At 43.9% G+C, this 23,072-nt stretch overlaps 1 protein-coding gene across 8 annotated transcripts in view; it reads left to right on the top strand.

Annotated features, from left to right (window-relative positions):
• Nucleotides 1-21,686, top strand: part of SPSB1 (splA/ryanodine receptor domain and SOCS box containing 1) — a 43,796-nt gene extending 22,110 nt beyond the window's left edge. For 3 of the 8 annotated variants that reach the window (XM_080377945.1, XM_080377946.1, XM_080377949.1), the window contains exons 2-3: nucleotides 15,146-15,973; nucleotides 19,578-21,686. In XM_080377945.1, coding sequence (XP_080234071.1) covers nucleotides 15,280-15,973; nucleotides 19,578-19,705 — 822 coding nt within the window. In that variant the 5' untranslated portion in view covers nucleotides 15,146-15,279 and the 3' untranslated portion in view covers nucleotides 19,706-21,686. The other 5 variants (XR_013926516.1, XR_013926517.1, XM_080377948.1 and 2 more) reach the window with 5 other exon arrangements.
• Nucleotides 21,687-23,072: the final 1,386 nt, after the last annotated feature.

Here is a 23,072-nt window from a genome sequence, read left to right as displayed (position 1 = left end):
CTGAATCCTTTGACTACTTGTTGCAGTGCGGTGTGCTGGATAATGGAGCTAGCTCTTGCTAGTGGTCTGTCCCTTCTGCGATGCTGGAAGACTGTGGTAGGAGAGATATAACTGAGGGATTCTTTCTTGGGGAGCAGTGAAGGACTAAATTTTAAGAAAGCAGACAGTACACTGACCAAGCAGCTTCCCTTTGCTTTCAAAACTTACAGAAAGGAGCAACATCCTGAATTGTGTCCTTAAAGGGTGTTTAGGATTTGGGGGCATGATTAACAAGGTGAACTGTCTTTCTGATAAGTATTGTAAGGAAAAGTTCATGTCCCTTAAATCCACAGGATGATGGATCTGACTTGCAAGGTATAATTAAGATCAGTTAAATGTAGTTTTGGAAGAAGTTTTCCTTCCCAAGTGATGCTGCCCAAGGCCTTAGCAGCCATACTGTCTGCGTTCCAGGCTTGTTACATGATGTTCAATAATACAAGATTTAAAACAACAGTTACTGAACTGCAGTGCTCCTAGGCTTTGCACTTAGTTTGTCTGATGCCAGCCCCTCTCTAAAGAGGGACATGACTATCATGATAGGTCAGAGGAACCCAAGTAACTTAATCCCTTGACCAAGTGATAAAAGGGTGGGGGGAAATGCAGTGTACAGGCTGAGGCAGGCTGTTGGTGAGGTACTGCTAGCACCTGTTTCTGAGCTGGTGGAAGGAAAGAGCTTTGGGAGAGGTTGTGCTTGGTATACTATATCTTTCTCTGCCCTTTTTTGTACTTAAAGCTCTGCATAGATGGGGTTGCACTATAGCACTAGTCCTGTGTAGAAAGATGCAATAGCTGTGTATGCAGAGATCCTTAACTGCATTAAACTCCAGGGTTGTAGAATGAATTGTGTTATGTCTCATGATTTGATTGTCATAGTATCTGATCAGATGGAAAAGACTCAGTCAGGAAATTAGCTTCTGACTGAGGGCCTGAATTACTTCCTCCCTGAAAAATAGCAGTAAGCATGCATAGTTGAATGGGAGTCTTTCTACATCCATCCCCCTGCCTGTGGTGGGATTGCTGTGACAGAGGTCAACACGGTGACTAAATGCAGATTGTAGAAGGGAGGGTGAAAGGGATGAACTAGGAAGCAGAGCATGACTGTTGAATGTGAGGAAAAGGATGCCAGCTGAGTTGCCGAGGATGCAAATGTAAACAAATTTATAAAACTGGAGGAGGAAAAGCTAACTTTTGCTTCTTTAAATGTCAGGGACAAAGCAGCTTTTTGTAAGGAGGAACTGAATGATGCCCAGCACACTTGATACCCAGCAGGACCTTGGAATGTCCTACTCATTTCATAGGGCATCCTCCAGTCCTGTTTGCATTCTGCCTCAATTATCTCCCTGTGATGCAACAATGAGAAGCGTGCTGCGCTTTCATTGACTTGTACAAAAAATATTTTCTTCTAACCTGCATGGTAGGTGGGTAGTGGTATTGTTGCCCATCTAAATGGGGGAAATGCAGATCCAAGGAAGTGATGTACAGAAGCTTCCCAAACTGAGTGGCAGTGAAGCAGGGATGGAGCATAACTTCAGTTCTGCACCATAAGGCCCTGATTTTGCTGTGACTGAATGTGCTGCTCTGCCCTCTCTTGCAGAGAACTGTTGTATTCTGTTTGTGGTGCAGTAAGAATCTAATGTTCTGCTTAGAGGGAGCAGAGAGACACTGTTGCAATAGACCAAGAATTATTTGTTTATAGTACATGGCCCAGATTTCAACTATTCTTTTCCATAGCACTGATGAGCGGTACTAGACACTTGTTTAACTTCCCCTCTGGTGCAGATGTATTTGATGTAGATACATGTACTGAGGCTTCAGACACAATAAACCCGTTTGAGGGCAGCAGGTTGAGTAATTTGGTGCTTGGCAGCAGCTCTGTCGTGGGGATTTTTGCTTTACTGCTAGCAGTGCTTGTGACATCTTGAAATTAAAAGAGGAAGGAGGCGGCAGTGGTTGGGCAATCTTAATGTTAAAATCTCAAACTGTAAATGGTTTTCCTGAGAGAAGGAATCCTGATGGATCCTACATGTCTCCTAACAGAGTATTCTGTATTGCTTTTAGGAGCAGGGACTGAAATCCTCAGGATCTGCTGTGTACCTTACATTGTCAACCCATCTACTCAAGAAAATGCTGCTTTTTCAGGTCTATAGTACTCGCCCAAATCTATGTGACTAACACAGTAAGGGGCTCAGTTCGGTTCTCGTGCAGGCATTGGTACTTGATGTGGACTAGGTGACTTCAGTAAACTATTGATGGGCTTTTTGCGTTTATGGAAGTGTTGTGAGTTGCCTTCTCCTGCCCACTGAAAGCAGCACAGCAGCTGTCCTGGAAAAAGAGGACTTCTAAACTAGCATTTCCAGCAATTACTGTAGTTTTAAGTCTATGAGAAACCCAACCATGTTGTATGCAATGTGTTTGAAGGATTGGGGAAGCGAGAAAGGTCTTCTAAAAATTTGCTTCTAGGCAAAGGATAGCTAAAATAGGAGGCTAACCTCCCATGAACTGGGAGAGAATAGCACAAGATGCAGCTGTACAAGTGTCTTTGCTCTGCCATGCTGTCACCTAGGAAGGAGACAGAAGAGGAGTTTTGGTAGGTGACTGCTGGGAACTTTAACATGGATTTGTTTTAATACAGCTGCTGCTAGCATTTAACCACAGTGATTCATTGTTAACTGTTCCAAGGGGAAAGCAGTGCTTTGTTACCAAAACCATTGTCCTGATGGCTTTTGTTGGCTAATCTTGCAGTCTAAGCAAAAAAAGCTTTTGATACAGGAATGGAAGCTCTGGACCACTCTTTCCACCCACTGCTCCCCTCCACATCTACTGGCTATCACACAAAAAAATGAATCAAGATACTTAAACAAACATGAGGGATGGACAGTGGACTGCAAATTAGGAAGTGGGGAAGTAACTAAACAGGGAGCTCTTGTGCAAGAGGGTGGCTTATTATGGATTATGTGGGCTTCTTTAATGCAAATAGCTCTGAATGTAAATATCTACTATTTAAAATTTATGATGGCTTAATTGAGGAGGAAATGCCTTTCTAAATGCAGCCTGTCTTGGGACCTTATGGCTTCAGTGCTGGAGGGAAGGAAGGAGAAACATTAGGCAGGCATGGCAGCTTGGCCAGATGCTGACTATTTTTCAAACATCAGTGCTGAACAGATTATTACTCCACCTGTTGAATGGCTTCTGGAGGGTAGTGGCTGTCAAAATAATTGCTACTTGTTCCTGCTGGTCTTGTGGGCTAGGGCAAATGTCTGTATTATGGGGCAGTGAAACAGCTTGGAACAACATGGTCCTGGATTGGTTCCCCAGTTCAGTCTTCAGGGTGATTGCACTAATGCTTGCGCTCATACAGCAGTGTGACTGAGTGAGATGGGGAGGGCTAGAGGAAGAGAAACAGTAACTAATGGTCAGTTGGACTGTGGTTTTCACTGCACTGGAATGAGGCCTGACCTGATGATCATCCTCTGGTCAAGCCAGTAACTACAGTGAAAGGATAGACAGTCTTCCTTCTCCCCATTTCCAGATCAGTTTTCAACAAAAGCTTCTGAGCAACTGACAGGCCTTGTCACTGTGTTTGAAATGCTTTTGAATGGGAAGCTAAAAGCAGACCAGTACTGTAGCTTTGTCAGGACAGGTACCTCTTCAGTCCTTTGTCATTCCTGGTCATTTCCCTGACACTACTGAGACCACCCATTGATAACTTTGGAGTTGAGGCTTTAAGGCCTGGTTTGAAGGTAGATTTCCTAAATGCTTGCTGTTTTGACTTTTTGTGAGGGTGGACTAAGTAGAGCCCTGGAAGACCCTGAAATTTCTTCCTGGGTAGCAATCTAACCTAGGAGTCTTGAAGACAAACCCATCTGAGACCCTTCCATGCTGGCTGCATTAGCACTTGGCTGACTTGGAGTTGCTAAGCTCCTTGTATGGATAGGACAGCCCCATTCTCAAAGCTTTTATGTAAGGGTAATAGTATATGGCATCTGAACAGAAGCCTCAGTGTAATCCTTGGTTAGAATTATTAAACTGAGCTGTTCGTTAATTTTAAGTGTGTGATGGTAGAAAAGCAGCATGGAGTTTGCTGCTAAAGGACAGGGAAGTTGTAAGGAAAGTACTGTTAGGCATTGTACTTGGTACTTCAGTCCTGCAAACTAGTCTTTCAAGTGCAGCTTGTTTATAAAACTGGGGATTTCTTGCTTGCAATGTGCCAAGCATAGATTTCAACCTTACAGGAATGTGAGGCTTCCTCTGGAAGCAGTGCTTGTTTAAATGCAAAGTCTCTATAACATAAGGAAAAAAAATCAATTGAAGGTGCCTGGGTAGGTATAAAGGTGTAAGAACCTCTACGTAAGGTGAAGAAAGGCTGCCTGTGACCTCTCTTCCCTCTGCTTATGTGATTTCCCATAGAACTTAGTCTGTGAGCAGATCATAGAGCCATCTTTTGAGTGCATGTAAAGAAATCAGAGCTGTGAATAGACTGCCTTTTGCAGGTGACTTACACGGTGTATCTATGCTAGCCTAGTTTTTTCAACCTTGGAATAAACTCCCCTGAGACACTAGTGCCTTTTTCTTAAGGGAAAGACTGCAGTGAAGCAACCTGGGAGCACCCTTCATAGTTGTATCAAACAGTCTCAATTTCAATACGAACAAACTCCGTCCCTAGAAAATGGATTCTTGACACAAACAATGAGGAAAAGCATCACTTGTCTGATAGATCTAGCCTGGAAATGAGACCAGGAGCTAAAAGAAATAGGACTTTGCCAAATGTGACTGAGATGAGAACCTGGTGTGTGGGAAGTATGTCTTGTCTGATCTGGAAGACACTTGATCTGCTGCTCTGTTCTCTAAATGGGTACCCTCATGCTGAAGCATGCAGAGAACTTGCTATGCTGGTGGAACGTGCTTGCAGGTGTAGTGCTATAGCCTCCCACAAGCTCCTCCAAACCAGTGCATTGGCTGTAAACAGCTTGTGCTCCAGAATGGCTGTGCTGATGATGGTGTGCAAAGTACTTTGAGTGAGAATAGGGCTGTACATAAAGGGCTTAGTAATTGCAACAACTTACTGGTTTTTCTCCAGGCTCTCCATCTGCAGTGGCTGCATTGCTTTCTGACCCTGCTGTCATGTCTCCCTATCCTTTTCCACAGGAGGAAGGGAGCTCTGTGGAGTTTTACAGGTGCTGTCTCAGCTCAGATCTAACTGCCAAACCACAGCTGTTTTGCTATTTCCTCCAAAAGAATCTTTCTAGAGTGCAGATTTATGGCTCCAAGCTGAACTTGACACAACTGATCTTTGTCAGCAGCATTTCCCCACTATAGCCTGTCCACAACTTCTGCATTAAAACAGTGATGTCTGCAATTCATTTGTATGTGTTGTTAACTTGAGAGCCACAGGCAAATGGTTAGGCTGCTAGCTGAGCTGACTGTCATCTAAGCATGTGACCAGTTGTGTGTGTGTGTGTTAAAAAGCATGATTCAGATGCTGAACTCTTATCTGGAACCCAAGTTCATGAGGTCAGTCTTCTAGGTTTGTAGCAGCTGCCTGTAAATACTTGCTAGAATACAGAGTTCAAAAGTTGCTTCTGGAAAATAGCACTTCAGCAGCTGGCTACAAACAAATGTTCTAGACCAGCAGGAAGTTACAGGAGTGGAGGGGAGAGGTCTAAGGAAGGCTAGTGCTGCAGCTGCGGGACAGGGGAAGGGACTCTGGCTGAATTTCTCAGTGCTTAGCTAAGATGCAGAGCTGTCAGTTCAATGCGGGATGGTCAGCTCAGGGCTCCATCCTGCCTTATGGGGGAAGAGCTTTAGTTGCTGCCTTTCTGGCCTGTTCAGTCAGCTCCTATTTGCTGTGCACACTTATAATGGCTTCTCGTAGGCCCCATGGTCAATTTGGTAACCTTCTTTATGCCATATGCTGTTTATTCTGCAGTACAGGCACTTGTGGCAGTGTTCTGCAATGTTAGGGGTATGTCTTCAAAGTAAACTTCTATTGTACAGTTAGCGTGCTGGGAAACCAGAGCAAACTGCTTCATTCCTTTTCGTATCTATATGTTAAATTACCAATAAATGAACTGTTTCTAGCCAGAGTATCGTTGTCCCAACTTGAACACAGCTTTTGCTCTGTGAAGGCTACAGACCATGGGTAAGGGTGGAAAGGAAATGGACACATCGCACAAGGGGATAAAGACAAACTATGCTGTTGGTAACACAGAGGTCTGAAGCCAGCAGTAGTAGTTGTTTAATCTACATGTCTTTCTAATGCTGCTGTCCTCAAAATACAGAGGACCAAGTGTCCTCAGGGTGGTTTTGGGAAAGGTACAAAAGACTTGCTTTAGAGTACTAGTCTAGGTAGACTGACCATAGGAAGATGGACTAACAATGCCTCATGCCAAAAACAATGGCTTGCAGTGACTGAGGCTTCTAAAAAGCTGATCCCAGCTGCTTTGTGGCTGCATATTACTAGCTGGCTTCCTCTCCTTGAAGGAGGCAAGGAAGCAGAGGTCCTGAAGAGATAGTTTGCTGCCATTTTTCCTTTAAGGAAAGAAAGTCTCCGGCCCAGCATCATGTTAAGAAAAAATCCTTTCTGCAATATATTATGACATATGCTCAGGTATGTGGGATGAATGAAAGATCATGGATTGTGCTGGTAGACATAGCCATTATGTCAGTATGGCATGCTGATCTTAGTGCTGTGCCTGTGAGTGCATATTAGTCATCAGTGGGAGAGGCTGTGGAAGAATACATGTTCCACTGTGGTTCTGAAGGGTTATTAGGGAAGAGCCTGTCACTAAGTACAGGGCCTGAGTGGAAAGGAGAACTTAACGCCAAATATTTGACCATTTTAAGACTGGACGCCCACCAAACATGGCACTGCCAGAGCAGGCAAAGGGCTGAAATCTGCCTCTGAGAAGCTATTTTGAAGAGCCTTCAGTAAACATTGTGTCTGGTCTTTAACACACAGTTGGCATTCATAAGGTACCTGGGAGCTACCTTATACAGAGCTGTAAAGGGTCGAATGACCTTTCTGAAGCATCCATTAAATTTCCTCTGTGAGGAAAACCAGCCCGAGTTCACATTCTTCATTTAAAGAAATGTCTTGGTTTCTCTGCAACCAAAATTACTGTTTGTAACTAGCCTTTAATAGGAAAGATTTCTGGCAGCATCTTGTGGAACTCCTTTTGTAATGACTGAAGCAACTTGAACAAATACTTTGCAAAGTAACCTCTCACCTGTTGCTTAGTAGTATTTTCTGCTAGATTATGCAGCACTGCAGTTAACAGGCACTGGCTGGGTAGGTGGACAGTGGAAACTTTAGGCTGTTTCTACTAAGTGGCTTAGTTGACAATGGGTGATTGTTGCTTCAGATTTTAATTTACTCAGATATGCTGTTCTGAGTAACTTCAGTGCTTCACTTCGGAGAACCAGACACTCCATAACATGGTGTAACAGGGCATGCTGCTTTCATCACACTACCTTTCAACACAGCAAAAATAGGTAGAAGACTTTTGCAGAAACTGTCTGAATCATTCTTAGGAGGGGAACATTGGAGTGCTGTGTTCATACAGACAAGCTGATTCTCAGTGGTTACGAGTCCTAGCAGCATTGTACAGTGATGTGCTTTTGGCTTTCTTGGACAGAAGCCTTTTTTGGTATGTCTCGGGATGGGCATGCTTATGTTAGCTGCCTCATGTACAGAAGAGCAGATCTCTTGGTGTCAGTGTAGTAGATGAATGAGGCTATTCACTTAGCAAGGTGGCTTGTAACTTTGTAGTCTGGGTAAATCAAGCATTGCCAAATATAAGGGTCTTGTTCTCCGCATCCCTGGTGTATCTTGAGCATAGTTACTTGTCAGGGGCCTCTTACTGTGGAAGGTTTTCCTTTTTGCTGGGATGCATGCCATCTTTCTTGCCCAACCTCTTGTGATCTCAGAGTGACTACAGTTTCACTTTCTGTGGAGGCTGCAGAGCCCTGCCAACAGCTAAACCTGCTGAGCCAAAGTGCTTCAGCTCCAGTAGGTGGGGCTGAGGAAGTTGCCCCTGTGGCAACCTTCTGTGTAGGGCAGGATAGCAGTGAGGCTGGCAGCGCTGCCAAAACCAGTGCTGTGCAGTAAGGGTTGCCTGCCCAGCCCTGATCTAAGCAGAATTGCAACACTCTGAAACTAGCTATAACCACGTTGTTAGTGCGGTTGTTCCTGTCATCTGTTCTGTAGCTGCTTGGTCTCTACTAACACAGCACTGGAAAACTTTAACACATAGGTGAGTGAGCTCCCCCCCAAAAGGTTTGATGAATATTTAGTGCTATGGGAATGGTGCTAAAGCCAGAATGCTGGTGAAATGCTGGATGGGGTGCCACAGCCTTCCTGTGACCACTTTATGCAGTAGGCAGAAATACACAGTGCAAGTGAAGTGGTATATTTTTTGATGCTAGAAGTTAACACCAGGGAAAATTGGGTGTTCTGGTTCTTTGGGGGCTAAAGTTTGAATGCTATTTGAGGCCATGGTAGTTCTCTGTCTGCTCCAGTTAAGATGTTTGCAGTATTGCTGATGTATTTTGGATTTTAGCTTGGTTTTACAGAAAGTCTGTGATCAAGGGATCAGTTCTCAGCACCATCAAAGGAGAATGGGGAAAATACCTGGTGTTGAGGTGCAGCTTCTAGAGATCACATTAAAGAGTGGCTAGCATTGTGAAGGGTCTCTGTGTGGGGAGTTCCTGACACACTAGTTGTGCAATTGTGCATGTATCTTGAAGGACTTGAAAGGTGACCCTGGGTAAGCTGCTGCCAGCAGGTGAGTCAGCAAACTAGGAGTAGTATAGCTCCTTTGTCTGTTGGCTTGTGGCATGAACATTCAGCCCAAGAAAATGGACCAAGTTTACTTAATGTTTTCCAGTAAAATCATGGAAGCCTGAGCAAAGCTACATGAGCTCTTTAGCCTCACTTATTAGTACTGTCTGGGATTTTTTAGTTCAGCTAAAAGTAAAAAAGTAAATGACCATGTGCAGAATGTATATGTTTGTTCTTTCTCCTGAGGTGTGTTCTAGGCTGGAAATCTTTATGGTAGGGCTCTGATCCGTTGTCTGTAGAGCACCCAGAGTATGCTGGCTGTTTAAAGGTCTGGCCTCTTACCTGTAAAAGTACACTCAATAAATAGGGGAGAGCCAAGGAAGAGCCACAGTAAAGTGACTTGAAGAAACAGACTTAAAGTAAAACTGGATCAGGAATCGGGGAATTTCAGAGCATTCATCAGTTCTTGTAACTGATGTTCCGGACAGGCGCCCTCCAAGTGTTGAGTCACAGAGCAAGGGAGGAGCTGTAAGGAGCCATGGGTTTACTGAACTAAAGTTATCAAACTTGTTGTAGCTGAAGTGTTTCTGGTCCTTCTTTCTGGTAAACCTTGTAACTGGAAGTGGTTTGTCAGTGTTCAACCTCACAAAAATGGGTGTTCTCAGTGGCTGAATGTCTCACAGGTGCTTAAATAACTGCAAACATCTTCCAGTAAGATTATTTTCTATCCCCTTGTTTCATGGAGAATGCTTCTAGAACTCTTCAGTTGTGAACCATCAATGCTATACTAAGCCTCTGTCAGTGGTTTGGTAGCTCAAGAGCTGGGTTGGTTAATGGAACTAGCAGTGACAGTGACTCCTGAGTGGCTAGTACTAATACTTTGCCCTGTGTGCCAATTCTGGACTGGGACTTTGAGGGTTCTTGCTGCTGTGCACGTTGCTTCCAAATGGAGCTGAAAATCTGCACAGCAGCCTGTTAGAATTTGTATGTCACTTTGAGTTGTAGCTATCTGAAATAACCTCCCACCCTCCCACTGTGTAATAAAACTTTCATGGGGACAGCCTTTTGGCCTCAAATAAACAACGAGGGCATACTGGGTGAGTATTCTTTGGTTTAAGTTCACTGTATTGGTAGTTTGGATTGTGTTTCTGGTGTGTGTTCAGATCAGGTGAATGGGTTTCAGTGCCAGCATGGGTAGGAGTGAGCTGAATCATCTAGGAGCAATAAGGAGCCTTGTTTTGAATGTGGACGACTTTTTAATCTAGCTGTGTGAGTTGTTTAAGGGGCACTATTTAGCCTCGTGTTTGCAAGGTGCTCCTCTAGGCTTTGGGGGAAACCGGGAAAGTAACTGAAATCAAGATTCTGTTGTTGAATTTGTACTGGGGGACAAAATACTGTGCTGTGGATACTTGAGACTGCTACCTGCATGACATCTGCCTAGCTGCAGTTTATGAGGTTCCCTGTCAATTGAAGGGAGTAGATGTGGCCATGGGCACAGAGTGTGGCTCCATTGTTGTACACAGCATTTTGGTGAACTAAACAAAGATGACTGCCTCAGCTGGAGAAGTCTGTGGTAGGCAGTTACTTTGCCTAGTCTATGTCAATACCTACACAGAGGGAGCTGGATGTCAACTGTGCTCTGCCATATACATTCCTTTTCTCAGCAAAGCTGCGTCCTCCCCATTCAGCAGCAGGGACTTTGACACCTTCCATTGAAATGCCTTTGCTGTCTCCTGCCTTGATCTATTTGCAGCAAGCAGTTGTTTTGAAACTTGGCGTGTCTTTCTAGAATGGCAAATTGCCTACTTGCTCTGAAGAGCTAAACGGAGGGGAGATCTAATTCTCACTGAAAATAGCAGTGAACATTTTTCTCTGAGACATTCTAACTTTGTTCCAAAGCTTTTAAGCTTAGAAGGTTAACAATAAGACTGAAAATAGCATGGGAGCAGAACAGAGCATCATGGGGGTGAACTGATGTTTATAAAGCAGAGCAGGATTGCAGCAAGTGTGAGCTGTGATACAATAGATAAAAGCACTTTCAGTGCTTACATTTGTGCTTAAACCTGCAACAGTTCAAAGGTTTTGAAGTAGCTAATTTGCTAGTATGTCTTTTTATTTAGGGCTAGCTGTGTCTCATATCAAGCTGCCCAGGGCGTTAATCCATTAATTTAAGAGGGTATGCTTTTCTGTGCCTCTCCTGCTGAGGGAAAGTGCCTGTATTGTCTTGTGCATGAAGAGGTTTTTCCTTTTAACAAATGAGAGCATAATTGTGCTTCCTGACTGTAGGGCAAGGTGCCACTCTGCAGTTCTAGACCAAGCTAGTGCCAGGAGCAGTGGAGCCAGCTCTGAGCAGGAATCATTGCCTTGCCCTAATAAGGAGTCATTTTACAGTTATTACATTAAATCTTGGCATATGGTGCTCAGTATTTGACTTGTGCTCACTCTAATAGACCCCTCTGTTCCAATCTTTTCCCGTCTTTCCCCCTTTCTCTTCTTTATTCTGGTCATTGTCCTTTTCTGCCTGGGAAGTCATAACTAACGCAAGTGATGAGTGCTGCTTGTGCTAAGGAAAGGCTTCTTTCTCCTTGGAGCAAGCAGTGAGACAGTATCCTAGTCCACGTGCTTCAAAAGTCTGTGCTGCCTTTCACTGTGGTGATTCCTCTTCTAGTGCAGCAGCCTTGACGGAAGTATGATGAAAACAGTCACAAAGAACAAGGCATTGTTTTGCTGATGAAGAACAGAGTTGTACTCATACTTGAGCATCTTGTGCTTTGAAGCAGTTTGCACCAACACTCCTGCAGTCTGCTTAGTTTTAGTTCTTGCTGCTTATGTGGTGGTGTTGCATGTAGTGTACAGCTCTCGGGAAGCCTCTGCCTCTCCTTCTCCTGCCAATGTTTTGTTCTTTGATCCTAATCAAAGTTGCAACAGGTGAATTTGCTTGTAGACTTCAAAGTGTGCTTTAGCCAGTGCCTTGATGACAGCCTTTGTCCATATACTGTAGGGGAGGGAATGCCAGGTGGTTCTGAAGGTGGTGCCTTCTGTAGAAATGCCACATGGCTCAGTCCTGTCACAGCAGCCTGATTCTTTATCCCAGCCTGAGCAAATGACTTAGGCTGAAACTTTTTAAACATCATTGCTTCTGGTCAGCATTAGTGTGCCTTTCCCAGGGAAGACACCTGCTAAAGTGATTTCACAAATCTCTCCATAACAGAGTTGGTGTCAAATTTTAAGTATAGAACTGAGAACTTCAGTAAACACAGGCATGAGGGCTTAAAGGTGGGACAGGAGGATGATTGGGAGGAGCTGCTGTCAAACGCTTGAATAACTGTGTGCAATACACGTGCCGAGTTGAAAAAGCAGATCAAGCAACTTACTAGGTGGGTTTGTAGGATTCTACAAAGTCTGTGAAAGACAGTTGCAGCAGAGTGCTTGAACTTGTATACCAGCAGCTCGGCACATGTCTGTATTGGCTTATTCTTGGGATCAGCTGTTCCTTAGGCTTAGGGAGCAATGGAGCATGTGCCTTTAGAGGCTGGGAGTGTCTGTCATGGAAACACTTGAGCTCAACACCTGAGCTGTGGGGCAGAACAACTAAATGTGTTTGCACTGCATCCAGCGACTGCGCTATACCTCAAAGGGTTTGGCTGTTACTTGCTTATTTTCAGCTGTCCACCAGCTGGCTTATGTAACTCAGGATTTGTTTTGATCTTGTGGATGGTACTTAACTTGCAGGATGTCTCAGTTACCTTGCCAGCTGATAATTATGAGACCTTATTTAATAGCAGTTGTTTTTTTCAGGGACCTCAGATGTACGGCACTGTTTAGTTTGAAATAGTTATACTGCTGCCTAGTAATGTGACTTTTGAAGAACCTCAAACATTTTTCTCTGTGCTTCAAAAAAAGGGAAGGAAAAGAAAAATAGTCTTGTCTCTCTTTACTGAAGACCTGCAAGACTTTGAGCTCACTGTTCCAGTGGCATACCCTGGACTAGTAGTAGAAACCTGTAGGGAAGCTGGTGAATTGATCCCTAACTCGGAGCATATGTGAGGCTTCCCTGTCATCTTCTAGCTGAAGCCTTGCAGCTTATGTTCAGTAACGTTATTTTTAAAACAGATCTGATACATGCTCTATTTTTTTTTATGCCAGATGAGGTCCTCGGTTGTGAGTAACTGTTGTGACTGTAGCTGGCAGGAGCCCTGTGTGATTGCCTCACTTCAGGAAATGTTAAAATAACTTTTTTTTTTCTTAGAAAGCTAGTTCGCTCCAGTCCCACTTCTAATTCTAATCACTGCCCCCAGTTTGGCAGCTGTCTTAGAGAGCGTTGTTTGTGTTGCTGAGTGAAAGCAGAGACACTTCAGTGGATGCAGTGCTGGAGGAGAGGTATGTGAAATGAGTTAGTATCTCAAGCCAAGCTGGTTTAAACTTTTTAGAAGTTTCTCTGAAATTTGGAAGGAAAACTGCTAAACTTTAAGAAGAATCTTGCTCCTTCCCCTGGACTATTGTCTGAAGCTGAGGATTCTTTTCCTATTGGAGAAGAGAAGCTGCCCCAACTGAAGCTGCTCATATGAAAGAAACCATACAGCAGGTTTATCTGCTCTCTTGACTGTAGCAATTCAGTGGGGCCGATTAGTACAGACAGATGTTGGAGTGGGTTTCCCCAAGGCAGGACCAAGCAGGTTTTTGTCTGCTGTTTTGGCCTTGCAGTCAGGCCTCCAAGGTACTTAGCAAGGCTCTAGCGGGGTTGAAGAGAATTAATCTCTTCAAACCTGTATCAATGGCTGCTAGCTGCTTTGCTAGCTGATCTGTGGAAAGCTTGTAACTTGCCAGATGGAGAAGCTTTCATTATTATTGCCTGCTTTTACCTTTTGATCACTGTTACTGGGAGATGGTTTGTGCCCAGTTCTTTTTCTCTTTTGGAACTGTTGGTGCTGAGGGAAGAAAACTGTTTATGGCTGGGTAACAACAACAGGCAATACTTGTCTATGTCTCTGCAGTATGTAGCCTTTACTCTAGGGGATGCTTACATCCTAGAGGTTCCCCAAGAACTTTCACTTACAAATACCAGCCAAAACAGGAAGGCTGCAGTTTAGTTGTCTTCATCTAGTATCTGTTGGTTCTAGGAGCACTGCAAAGGAAGCACTGGAATACCAGCTGGGAGAACACAAAGTAACTACTTCAGTGTGTTACATGGATAAACTTTTTTTGGACCCTGCAAAAATATTGCAGGTACTAAGCCTGTTTGTAGTGCCTGTTGTACTTGCCAGTCTGCAATCCTTCTCTTGAGCTGGAACACAAATACATCCCTCCTGAAATGCAGCTTGCTTTCCCTTCCTTATAGTGGAAGCTATACTTATGAATGTTTTGCATTCTGAAGGCTAGTTCCAACCTGTGTAGAGCAGGAGGAGGAGACATTCAGTAATGCCACTCTTTGCTGATAGGGGCAGCTTAGATGAAAGCTTTGCAGAGCAGTTATCTATATAAACCAATCTCTCGCTACTAGTCAGCTGTAGCATGTTACTACAGGGTCCAAAGACAATGCAATTGTAAACTCAGGTCTGTCATTGAGAAACTGACTGAAGCTGTTTGGACTGTTAAGTATTTAATGTCTTGTGTGTTTTGGCTCCATTGTGGATATCTATAGAGGTGGCTTTGGCAAGAGAAGAAACTCTCTGTGGTGGTTGGAAGGAGCTGGAGCAGTGAACACCACTGGGCAGCCTGGGCCTTTGCTGGGATGTCTTGCTCAGCCTGACCTTGTGGTATGAACTAGGGCTGGGACACCAGACAAAATTATGCCTGTACAAGACACTTGTGTTCAGTCCTACCCCTGAAGACAGTCGGGGAGAAAATTTAAGTCTTGAGCATTACTTAGTACCAGGTTCTGCCTTGAATAAACTTATCTCAAATCTTCCAGCCTGGACAACATATAGGTGTTCATGATGTAAAAGCAAGGTTTGCTGGAGGGAGCCTAAATACAGATGTGCTCTCCTAAGGTTTAGTGATGCAGTAATAAGGAGCAGTGCATTCACTGTAAAGAGAAGATGAGCTCTGGTAGCTGAATCTATACCTTATGTAGAAAAAGAACCAGAAATTAAAGTGCCTTTCTGAAGGAGGTACTATGTTTCTAATGCCCATCTATTTGATCTATATGTTATCTTTGGTATGCCAGGTATACTGCATAAGTAGCATGTATTACCCTTACTTGCTGGTGGAAAGTAAGGACAAGTTGTCAGGAAAAAACAGATTAGAACTGCGCTCTGTAAATGTTGCATGCAAGGCTGTATGTGCTAATGTTTAACTTTTCTCTTGTTTTTATTGTCTATCCATTAGGCAATACTGATTGGTGTGCATCTTGACGAGGTCTCCAGCAACCTTTTCTGAAGGGCTGAATGACAGCAGGAGAGGCTGGGTAAATCGATGAGTTTGCCTTGGGAGCCTATAAACAGGCAAAATCAGAACACACAATGGGTCAGAAGGTCACAGGTGGGATAAAGACTGTGGATATGAGGGACCCTGTATACAGGCCACTGAAACAGGAACTCCAAGGACTTGACTACAGCAAACCCACACGTCTGGACTTGCTACTGGACATGCCTCCAGTATCATATGAAGTCCAGTTACTGCATTCATGGAACAATGATGATCGCTCGCTGAATGTATTTGTGAAAGAGGATGACAAACTCATATTTCACCGGCATCCGGTGGCTCAGAGTACAGATGCCATCAGAGGCAAAGTGGGATATACACGAGGACTGCATGTGTGGCAGATCACGTGGGCAATGAGGCAGCGAGGCACGCACGCTGTGGTTGGGGTGGCAACAGCAGATGCCCCTTTACATTCAGTAGGGTACACGACGCTTGTAGGAAATAACCATGAATCTTGGGGGTGGGACCTTGGGCGCAACAGACTGTACCATGATGGCAAGAACCAGCCAAGTAAAACCTATCCTGCCTTCTTAGAACCAGATGAAACTTTCATTGTGCCGGACTCCTTCCTGGTGGTTCTGGACATGGATGATGGGACGCTGAGCTTCATTGTAGATGGGCAATACATGGGTGTTGCCTTTCGGGGACTCAAAGGGAAAAAGCTATATCCAGTGGTAAGCGCAGTGTGGGGACACTGTGAAATACGGATGTGCTACTTGAATGGACTTGACCGTGAGTATAACTCTCTGTATTTGTTCTAGCAGCATAGATCTGTGTGCTACTTAAGTGTGCAGGCTTGCTAGACCATCCTGGAGAGGGTTTCCATTTTTCTAGAGGTGAGGATTTCGTGTCAGCGGAAGGATTGCCAGATACAGTGCCAGATCCGTAATAGGCCATTCAAAAAGTTTGTTTGGCTGTAAACATGTATTGTTACCAAAGCACTACAGGGAGCAAGCAGGGTTTGGGGAGGTAGTACAGTAGAAGTTGATACCAGTCCTGTCCAGAGGCAACAAACCTTTCTGTATTGCTACTAGAGTATTAGTGGGTATGTCCTTCTGACAGTTGCATTATTGGCAACATAATCCTGTTGCCTCTTCACAGGAAACAGTCTGAGGGACAATCACCTTCCTTAAATGGCTAATGAAGGGACTTTTAAAATCCCTTGTAGGCAAGAGTGGGAAGATCTGTCCCTATGTAGGGAAGTGGGAATGTCTCATCTTTCAAAAAAATAAGTACCTCGCTTCTCAGCTGCTTTCAGGACAGGTTGTACTCATTTCCAGTGTGGGGCTGGATATTATAGCCAGCCCAACTTGCATGCCAGGCCTTTTACTAATAGGGACATCAATCTGTAGCTAAGCTTAGTAATAAATTTGGCTGTCCAAGTGTGCTAGGGTCTGTTATCTCTCATAGTCAGAAATTCCCATGGGGCCATACTGTGACTCAGTTCTCTGGGTAGGGTGAAGGAAGCAGATTAAAATCTGGATTTATGTTGTTAGCGCAATAAATTTGGCAGTATTGATATAAAAGGAGTAGTGTGCTCCCTGCATTCCACAACAGTATCTGCCCAAAGGCTATGGCATACTGGGCTCTCTTATTTGTGCTTAGGGCGTGTTCTAATGCTAGGCCAGCCATGGCAAACCCCTGGCACTGGTGACATGAGGCACAGCAAGGCTGACACTGGGCATCAAAAACTGAGCTGTCAGAATAACCAGGAAAGCCTTGCAAAGGGATGGGAGAAAAATCCACAAGTGCTTTGAGAAATATGCTTCAACTCGGCAAGACCATGAGAGAGCTCTTGGCAGAGCATTTTCTCACCAAAAGAAAGAAGCCTAGCTCATTCTGCCCCAGCAGCTTACGGAATAACAGCTCCAGTAACTAGGTTTTTGTAAAGGGAATGGTCAAAGCCAAAAGCTGCAGCTCCCCTCAAAGCCAGCAAGTCTGTGGAGTTGTTGGCACAGAACTGCACTTAGCAAGGCCACCTCCAGTATTGGATTTGGTTGTAATGTGTTCTCAGCATAGGAGTGAATTGTGGGCACAAGGCCAGGAATGACAGGATGCTCTTTTGGCACAGATAGACAGAAGGTGTCTGGCTCTAACTGCTTATGAGTGTTCAGTAGCAACACTGTCCAGGGATTGTAGTGCTTGTGAATGGAAGGAGGTCAGATATGTGTGTGCTTTCTCTTTTGGTCTGGGGGTCTCCTGTCAGGCTGGGTTATCAGTGCAAACAAGGTGAGGACAAAGTACTTGTTCTTAATCTCTGTGGGAAGAAGATCCTCTTTTAAGGCCATTAAACTGGAATGCGTTTGTTATGGTAACATCTGTAGGCTTTGAAGATCAGGGTCCTGCATCCTCTGGGATGCTGGCTAGATGATGCCTCTGTCCCAGCTATCTCCATATGCTGCAGGAGGAATTGGGACAGCCTTTGTACCCCGGTGGCTTAAGAATAAGCTACATTGGGAAGTGCCAACAGAGTGCTGCCAGTGGTAGGCTTGTCTGGCAGTATCCCAGCCAGAGCTGAGACATGCAGTCTAGCTGTAGAGACCTGTCCCTACAGAAGAGGCAGCATGGATCTTGAAGTAGATCAGGAGCAGGTAGGACCAGCAGAGCCTTGGGCTGAGTGCAGCCATGCTTTCACCTGTGTGCAGAACATGTATGACAAATGATGGTGCTTGGGAAGCAACAGCACTGCCCTGATAGATCTGTTTGCTCTCCACCCAGCTATCAGTGCAACAGAGGTGTGCAGAGCGAGGTATGATTCCTCAGGAATAACTGATGTTGGAAGCACTGGGAAAACTTCTAGAAAAAACGTTCTACTGCAGCTTCCCCTGGAGCAGATAATAGCTTGTATCCATAGCAGGGAAGGAGAGGGGGGAAATAGGGCATTAGTTCAGCTTTGGCTGCTAACTTCAGGAGGTGACAGACCAATTAAAGTGCATGTGTTTCTTGCCTATGTTACCAAGTCTCTCTTCAGCTAACAAACTCTTCTTCTCACAGGCGTTTTGCCAAAAGTTAGATAAAAATTATCTATCTTCACTTCTCAATGGAAGTGTTTCCTACATGGAGCAATATGATTGCTTGCTTTTTCCAAAGTAGAATCAGGACTGGCCTGGTCAGAGGTTACTGACAACACTCCCCTGTTCTAACTTTTCAATGTTAGCTGTAAGCAAAGGGACTTGTATCCACCTTACTGATGGCAAGAATTCCTGTAAAAAAAATAAAAAATAATGCGATAACATGACCATGCTCAGAAAAAGTAAGCTTTCCCTGTCTCTCGGCTGTTAAAAACAGCTGTATGAACAGTCAGATTAATTTGGCTTGTAGTAGTGGAAGCTAGAGCTGTTGGCATCTGTCGAGGTTCCTGAAAACTGCAGCTTCTCAGCCAAACTTCCATTCCTGTGCATGTTTTTAGGTGCCTGTGTTCAGCCCAAGATGTCTGTAAAGGAAGCTTTCTAATGGTGCATGCTGAGCCCTCAGGCTGTTAGAAGGATGTCCAGTTATCTGCTTGATTTGGTATGTCTTCATGTTAGCCCTCTCTAGGGGAGGAGAAACCCCTTAGGCTTGAGCAGCATGCTGTGTAGAGGTGAGCTTTGACAGACTTGGCAACAGAAGCTGTGAGAAACTAATCTGTATCTTCCTTCTGTGCAGCTGTGACAGTGTTAACTCTTGCTTTGACCTTAGTCCCCCTGTATGTTATGAATGACTCTTCAGCATCAAAGGACCCCATATGCCGTTCCTGAAAAACTAGTATTATCTTCAGTGTTTGTAAGTACAGGTTGAAAAAAAGATAGCCAAAGGCTTAAATCTTCCCCAGGTTTATGACACAGGAGGGAATCCTCTAATGGAAAGTGTCAGAATACAAGTGGTGACATGAAGCTTTGACAGATGGCTTTGTTTTTCATGGGAGGTATGTAGTACAAATAAAGGAGCTGACAGCTGTTAACACTACTGTATGGGAGAAATCATGGTACTTTCTGGGTACCTGTGCCACATGATGCTATCAGGCCGTTTACTGCATTCTTTTATGTCAATGAATCTCCTGCAAAAATTTTTGGATACTACAGTAAGATGCACTTGAATGCTGTTGCATTTGGGAAACTTGCATTAGCGGACCAGTATTTTTTTCTGTTCATGCACATATATGGCTTAAATAACCTCTACAGAAACATCATGCTCTGCCTGTGTATTTTATGAGCTGAAGTTGCTGATATGTGAATGCTCAATGGCTTGGCCCTGCAAACATGCCGGGTGTTCACTTTTCTTGCCTAATCTTTTGGGGGGGGGGGGATTTTTAGAATGAGCAAAATGAGTATTAATGTCTTGGGTCTCTTTTTCCCAGCTGAACCACTGCCTTTGATGGACTTGTGTCGGCGAGCTGTGAGGCTTGCTCTGGGCAAGGAAAGACTGAATGAGATCCCTACACTGCCCTTGCCAGCCTCCCTCAAGAGTTACCTGCTCTACCAATGACCTTCATGTTCAAGGATAGAGAGTTGGAACCAAGGCAAAATGTCAGAGCTGACCCACTGAGCAATGGGTTCTCCACCTTGTGTCATCACTACTGTTGGAACTCCTTGGCCAAAGTATTCCTGCCACTGCTTAAGTCTCAATGTACCCTTATTGGCAAGTTCTTAAGTAATCCTTGTTTCACAGCTGAGTGGTTTGTTCTTTGGAAGTCACTTCCCCAGCACACCTACAAAAAGAACACTTACAGAAGCTTTGTGCTTCTGTGCTTATCCTGAGAAAAGGCCGTACTGCACTCTTTGGGTTTTACAGCCTAGGAGTGAATGATTTTCCTATGCCAGCTAAAGGGAAGAACATAATTTGGGGAAAGGTATTAGGAGTGGAAATTTTAAGACTGTGTTCTAAGAATGCAAAGGCATGGGGTGGCCAGCAGAGTTGGGAAGAGTCTGGAATCCAAGAAGAATTAATTGCTGAGTTTTTAAAAACAAACAGAAAAACACTACCAAACCTCAACCCTGAAACACCAAAACAAAGAACCTTTCCACCAGGATGTTTCTAAATTTGGGGAAGGTGGTTATGTTGCTGTTGTCTGTATCTCTGCCAGGACTTCTCATCATGGTCTAATGCTGTTTCCTAGATAGTGAATCCTGCTTTCTTGCTTATCAGCACTGTTTTCTCCATTCTCCTGTTGTGTTCTCTGTTCTGCCTCTTCTTAGTGGGTTTGACTCCGTTGATTGAGCAATCATACTGTGTCATGACTTGCCTACTTCTGACTTAAAACTGTAAGTTTTAGTCTGGGATCAAAGGCCCCTTGCCAATGTGAGGACAGGGAAGGGATGGACTTCTGCAGTTGGCTGAGACGGGCTGTATGAGCTGAGACTTGTTACACAGTTACAGGTCCTGCCATCTTAGGTCTGCTTTCTGTATAGCCTGTTTCAAGTTAAGGCTTTAGAGAAACATACTAATGTTTCTCTAATGGCACTGCCAGGGAATTCTCTTAGATAAGCTGCTTAAAGTCATCCAAACCAGGCTTTGTTCTGTCATAGGACTTTGCCATAATCTCTAACTGTGCAGCAGGAATAGTTGGCTATTTCTTGCTTGGGGGTGGGAAGTTGTCCCAGAGAAGGTGGTAGCAGTGTGGCTGCAGAAGTACCATCAGCAGATGAGAAATCAAGGTGATTGCTGCAGAATGTAACTTACAAGACTTTAACAGAGGCCAGTGGGATGATCTTCAGGTACAGCAAGAAAAAAGTGAACCTCTCCAGAGCTGGGGGGCAGGAGAGAACTGCAATAAACAGGATAAGCAGGTCAGGCAAAATCAGCACAGCCCAAATAGATTCTCACCTCAGTAGCCAAGTTAAGAGGATGACACTCCTTTACTAGCAGGAGCTGCTCTCTTGACCTCACCACAGGTCACTATGCTGCCTTTCTGGGGTTATTTTGCACATTTCTTTGTCTTGAAAATCATTTGTGTGGTTGGTTTTTGCTCTTGAGTTATCCCTTTGGTTCTGTGTAGGTACAAATGAGTTTAGTTGTTGAAAATGTTAATATATATATATTTGTGGTGTATGTAAAAGAACATGATTTAAACAGCTGCTGTAGGGTACCTTTTTTCAAGTAAACTACTTGCATAGTATATTTTTTAAGCACAGAATTGGTGCCAAGACTGGGTGGGGTATGATGTGCCCCTTTTTAATCTAATATTATGTTTTTTTAATGTAGGGGTTTGTACCAGTTTCTGTTACAGGGTGGGACACAAGAAAATTTGGTGTGTATGGAGCCCTACTTGGTTGCCTTCAACTTGAACCAGTGTCTTCCAGAATTCCAGGGAAGCAGCTGTGTTCTCCTGACTTATGCTCTTTGTGCTCCATTGCTTCAATATCTTCTCACTTCACCAGTACATAGCTTTGTACAGTTTTAAATTTTGACTTTCTATTTTATGACTGTAGATAATGCTCAGTAACCTAATAAACTTTATTAAATATTACTTGATGTTGGGCTGTTTTTGCATGAAACAGAGTTCTTTATATTGAGTTTCTACATGAATGGTGAGCTTATTCCCAAGAAGCCAGGCCAAACAAGTAAAACAAGGGCTGTTGTGACCTCTTCTCTGCTTGGAAGAATAACCATTTAAAGCTGGCATCTGAAAGGTGTGTACAGGTGGTAGGCTGTAATGGCAGTTTCCTGAGATCTTGTGCAGCTGCCACTAGTGCCTAAAAATGGCTGCTCCGGATGGGGTTGAATGTAGTCTGTGAGACAGCAGCCTTCATTTCTTAATTTAACTTGGCTGACAACTGACTTGTTAAACCATAATACTTTTTTTTTTTTTTTTCAAATAGATTTGAGTAGATTCAGTAGGCAGGGCTCTGGTTACATTGGCAAACTTGAAGCATTGTGTAGGTTTGCAAATTTCACTCCTAGATGATAGCAAATAACTCTTCTTCTTCTTCCAGGAAAGCTCATATGAAAAGAAACCACTAACCTACTACTACTTTGTGCTGATACCTGACTGCCCCTTTTACTTCGGAAGGGAGATGATGGATAGAAGAAAGCAAAACAAAATAGTGAGGGCTAAGGGGATGCCTAGCCAGCAGAACAGCACAGTTAATTGCAGAAGGTGCTGTGGCAGGTTAGGCTGACAGTCATTCTTGTATTGTGTGCTTGAGAAATTGGCTAATTTCAGTGTGTTCAGGGTAATTTCTTCAAGTCATGAACTTCATTTAGCTCAAGTCACTTGGTATTAGTTTTTGGTCATTCCCTACCAACTGCTATAAGTTGCTGTGTTATCATGTATTTTGAAATCTATTTGCACAAGAGGCTTCATTTCTAGGCTGTGAGGAGACATGGATTATATATATAGTTTGTGGAGTACAAACTGCTTGCTTGCTGGTTGATTTTGTCTCCTCTGCTTCCAACCTGTACAACAGAGATGCTGTCACATTGTATCAACAGTTAAGCCTCTCCAAACTGACTGGAAATGAGATGACTTTGTACTTTTGTCAGTTACAACAGCCTTAATTCCACCTCCCCTCCACACACTTTTTCTGTCTTCTCTGCAGCTACCAACTTGTGTGTGGAAACCAAACTTACCAGTTGACATAAGCACTACAATATGTGAGGGGAAACTAGAGCTCAGAGGTATGCTCGTGAACTGCCTTATAAAGGTACTGGGTGAGGAGAGCTTAAAAAGTGGTTTCTTGTCTTTGTCTCCAGTCAGGGCAAGAATATTTTGTAATTTTGGATGTCTTAATCTTGTTGGGTTTTTGGTTTGGTTTTTTTTTTTTTCCCCACATGTAGAAGACAACTGTAGATCCTAAGCCTAAATATCCAGCATATTCAATGATCATCAGTTTTGTTTTGCTGCAGGTAGTGG

The sequence above is a fragment of the Falco punctatus genome (assembly GCF_963210335.1).
Source record: "Falco punctatus genome assembly, chromosome: 3".
Taxonomy (NCBI): domain Eukaryota; kingdom Metazoa; phylum Chordata; class Aves; order Falconiformes; family Falconidae; genus Falco; species Falco punctatus.
Note: the sequence above shows the minus strand (reverse complement) of the source record. Positions and strands in the feature narration are given on the sequence as shown.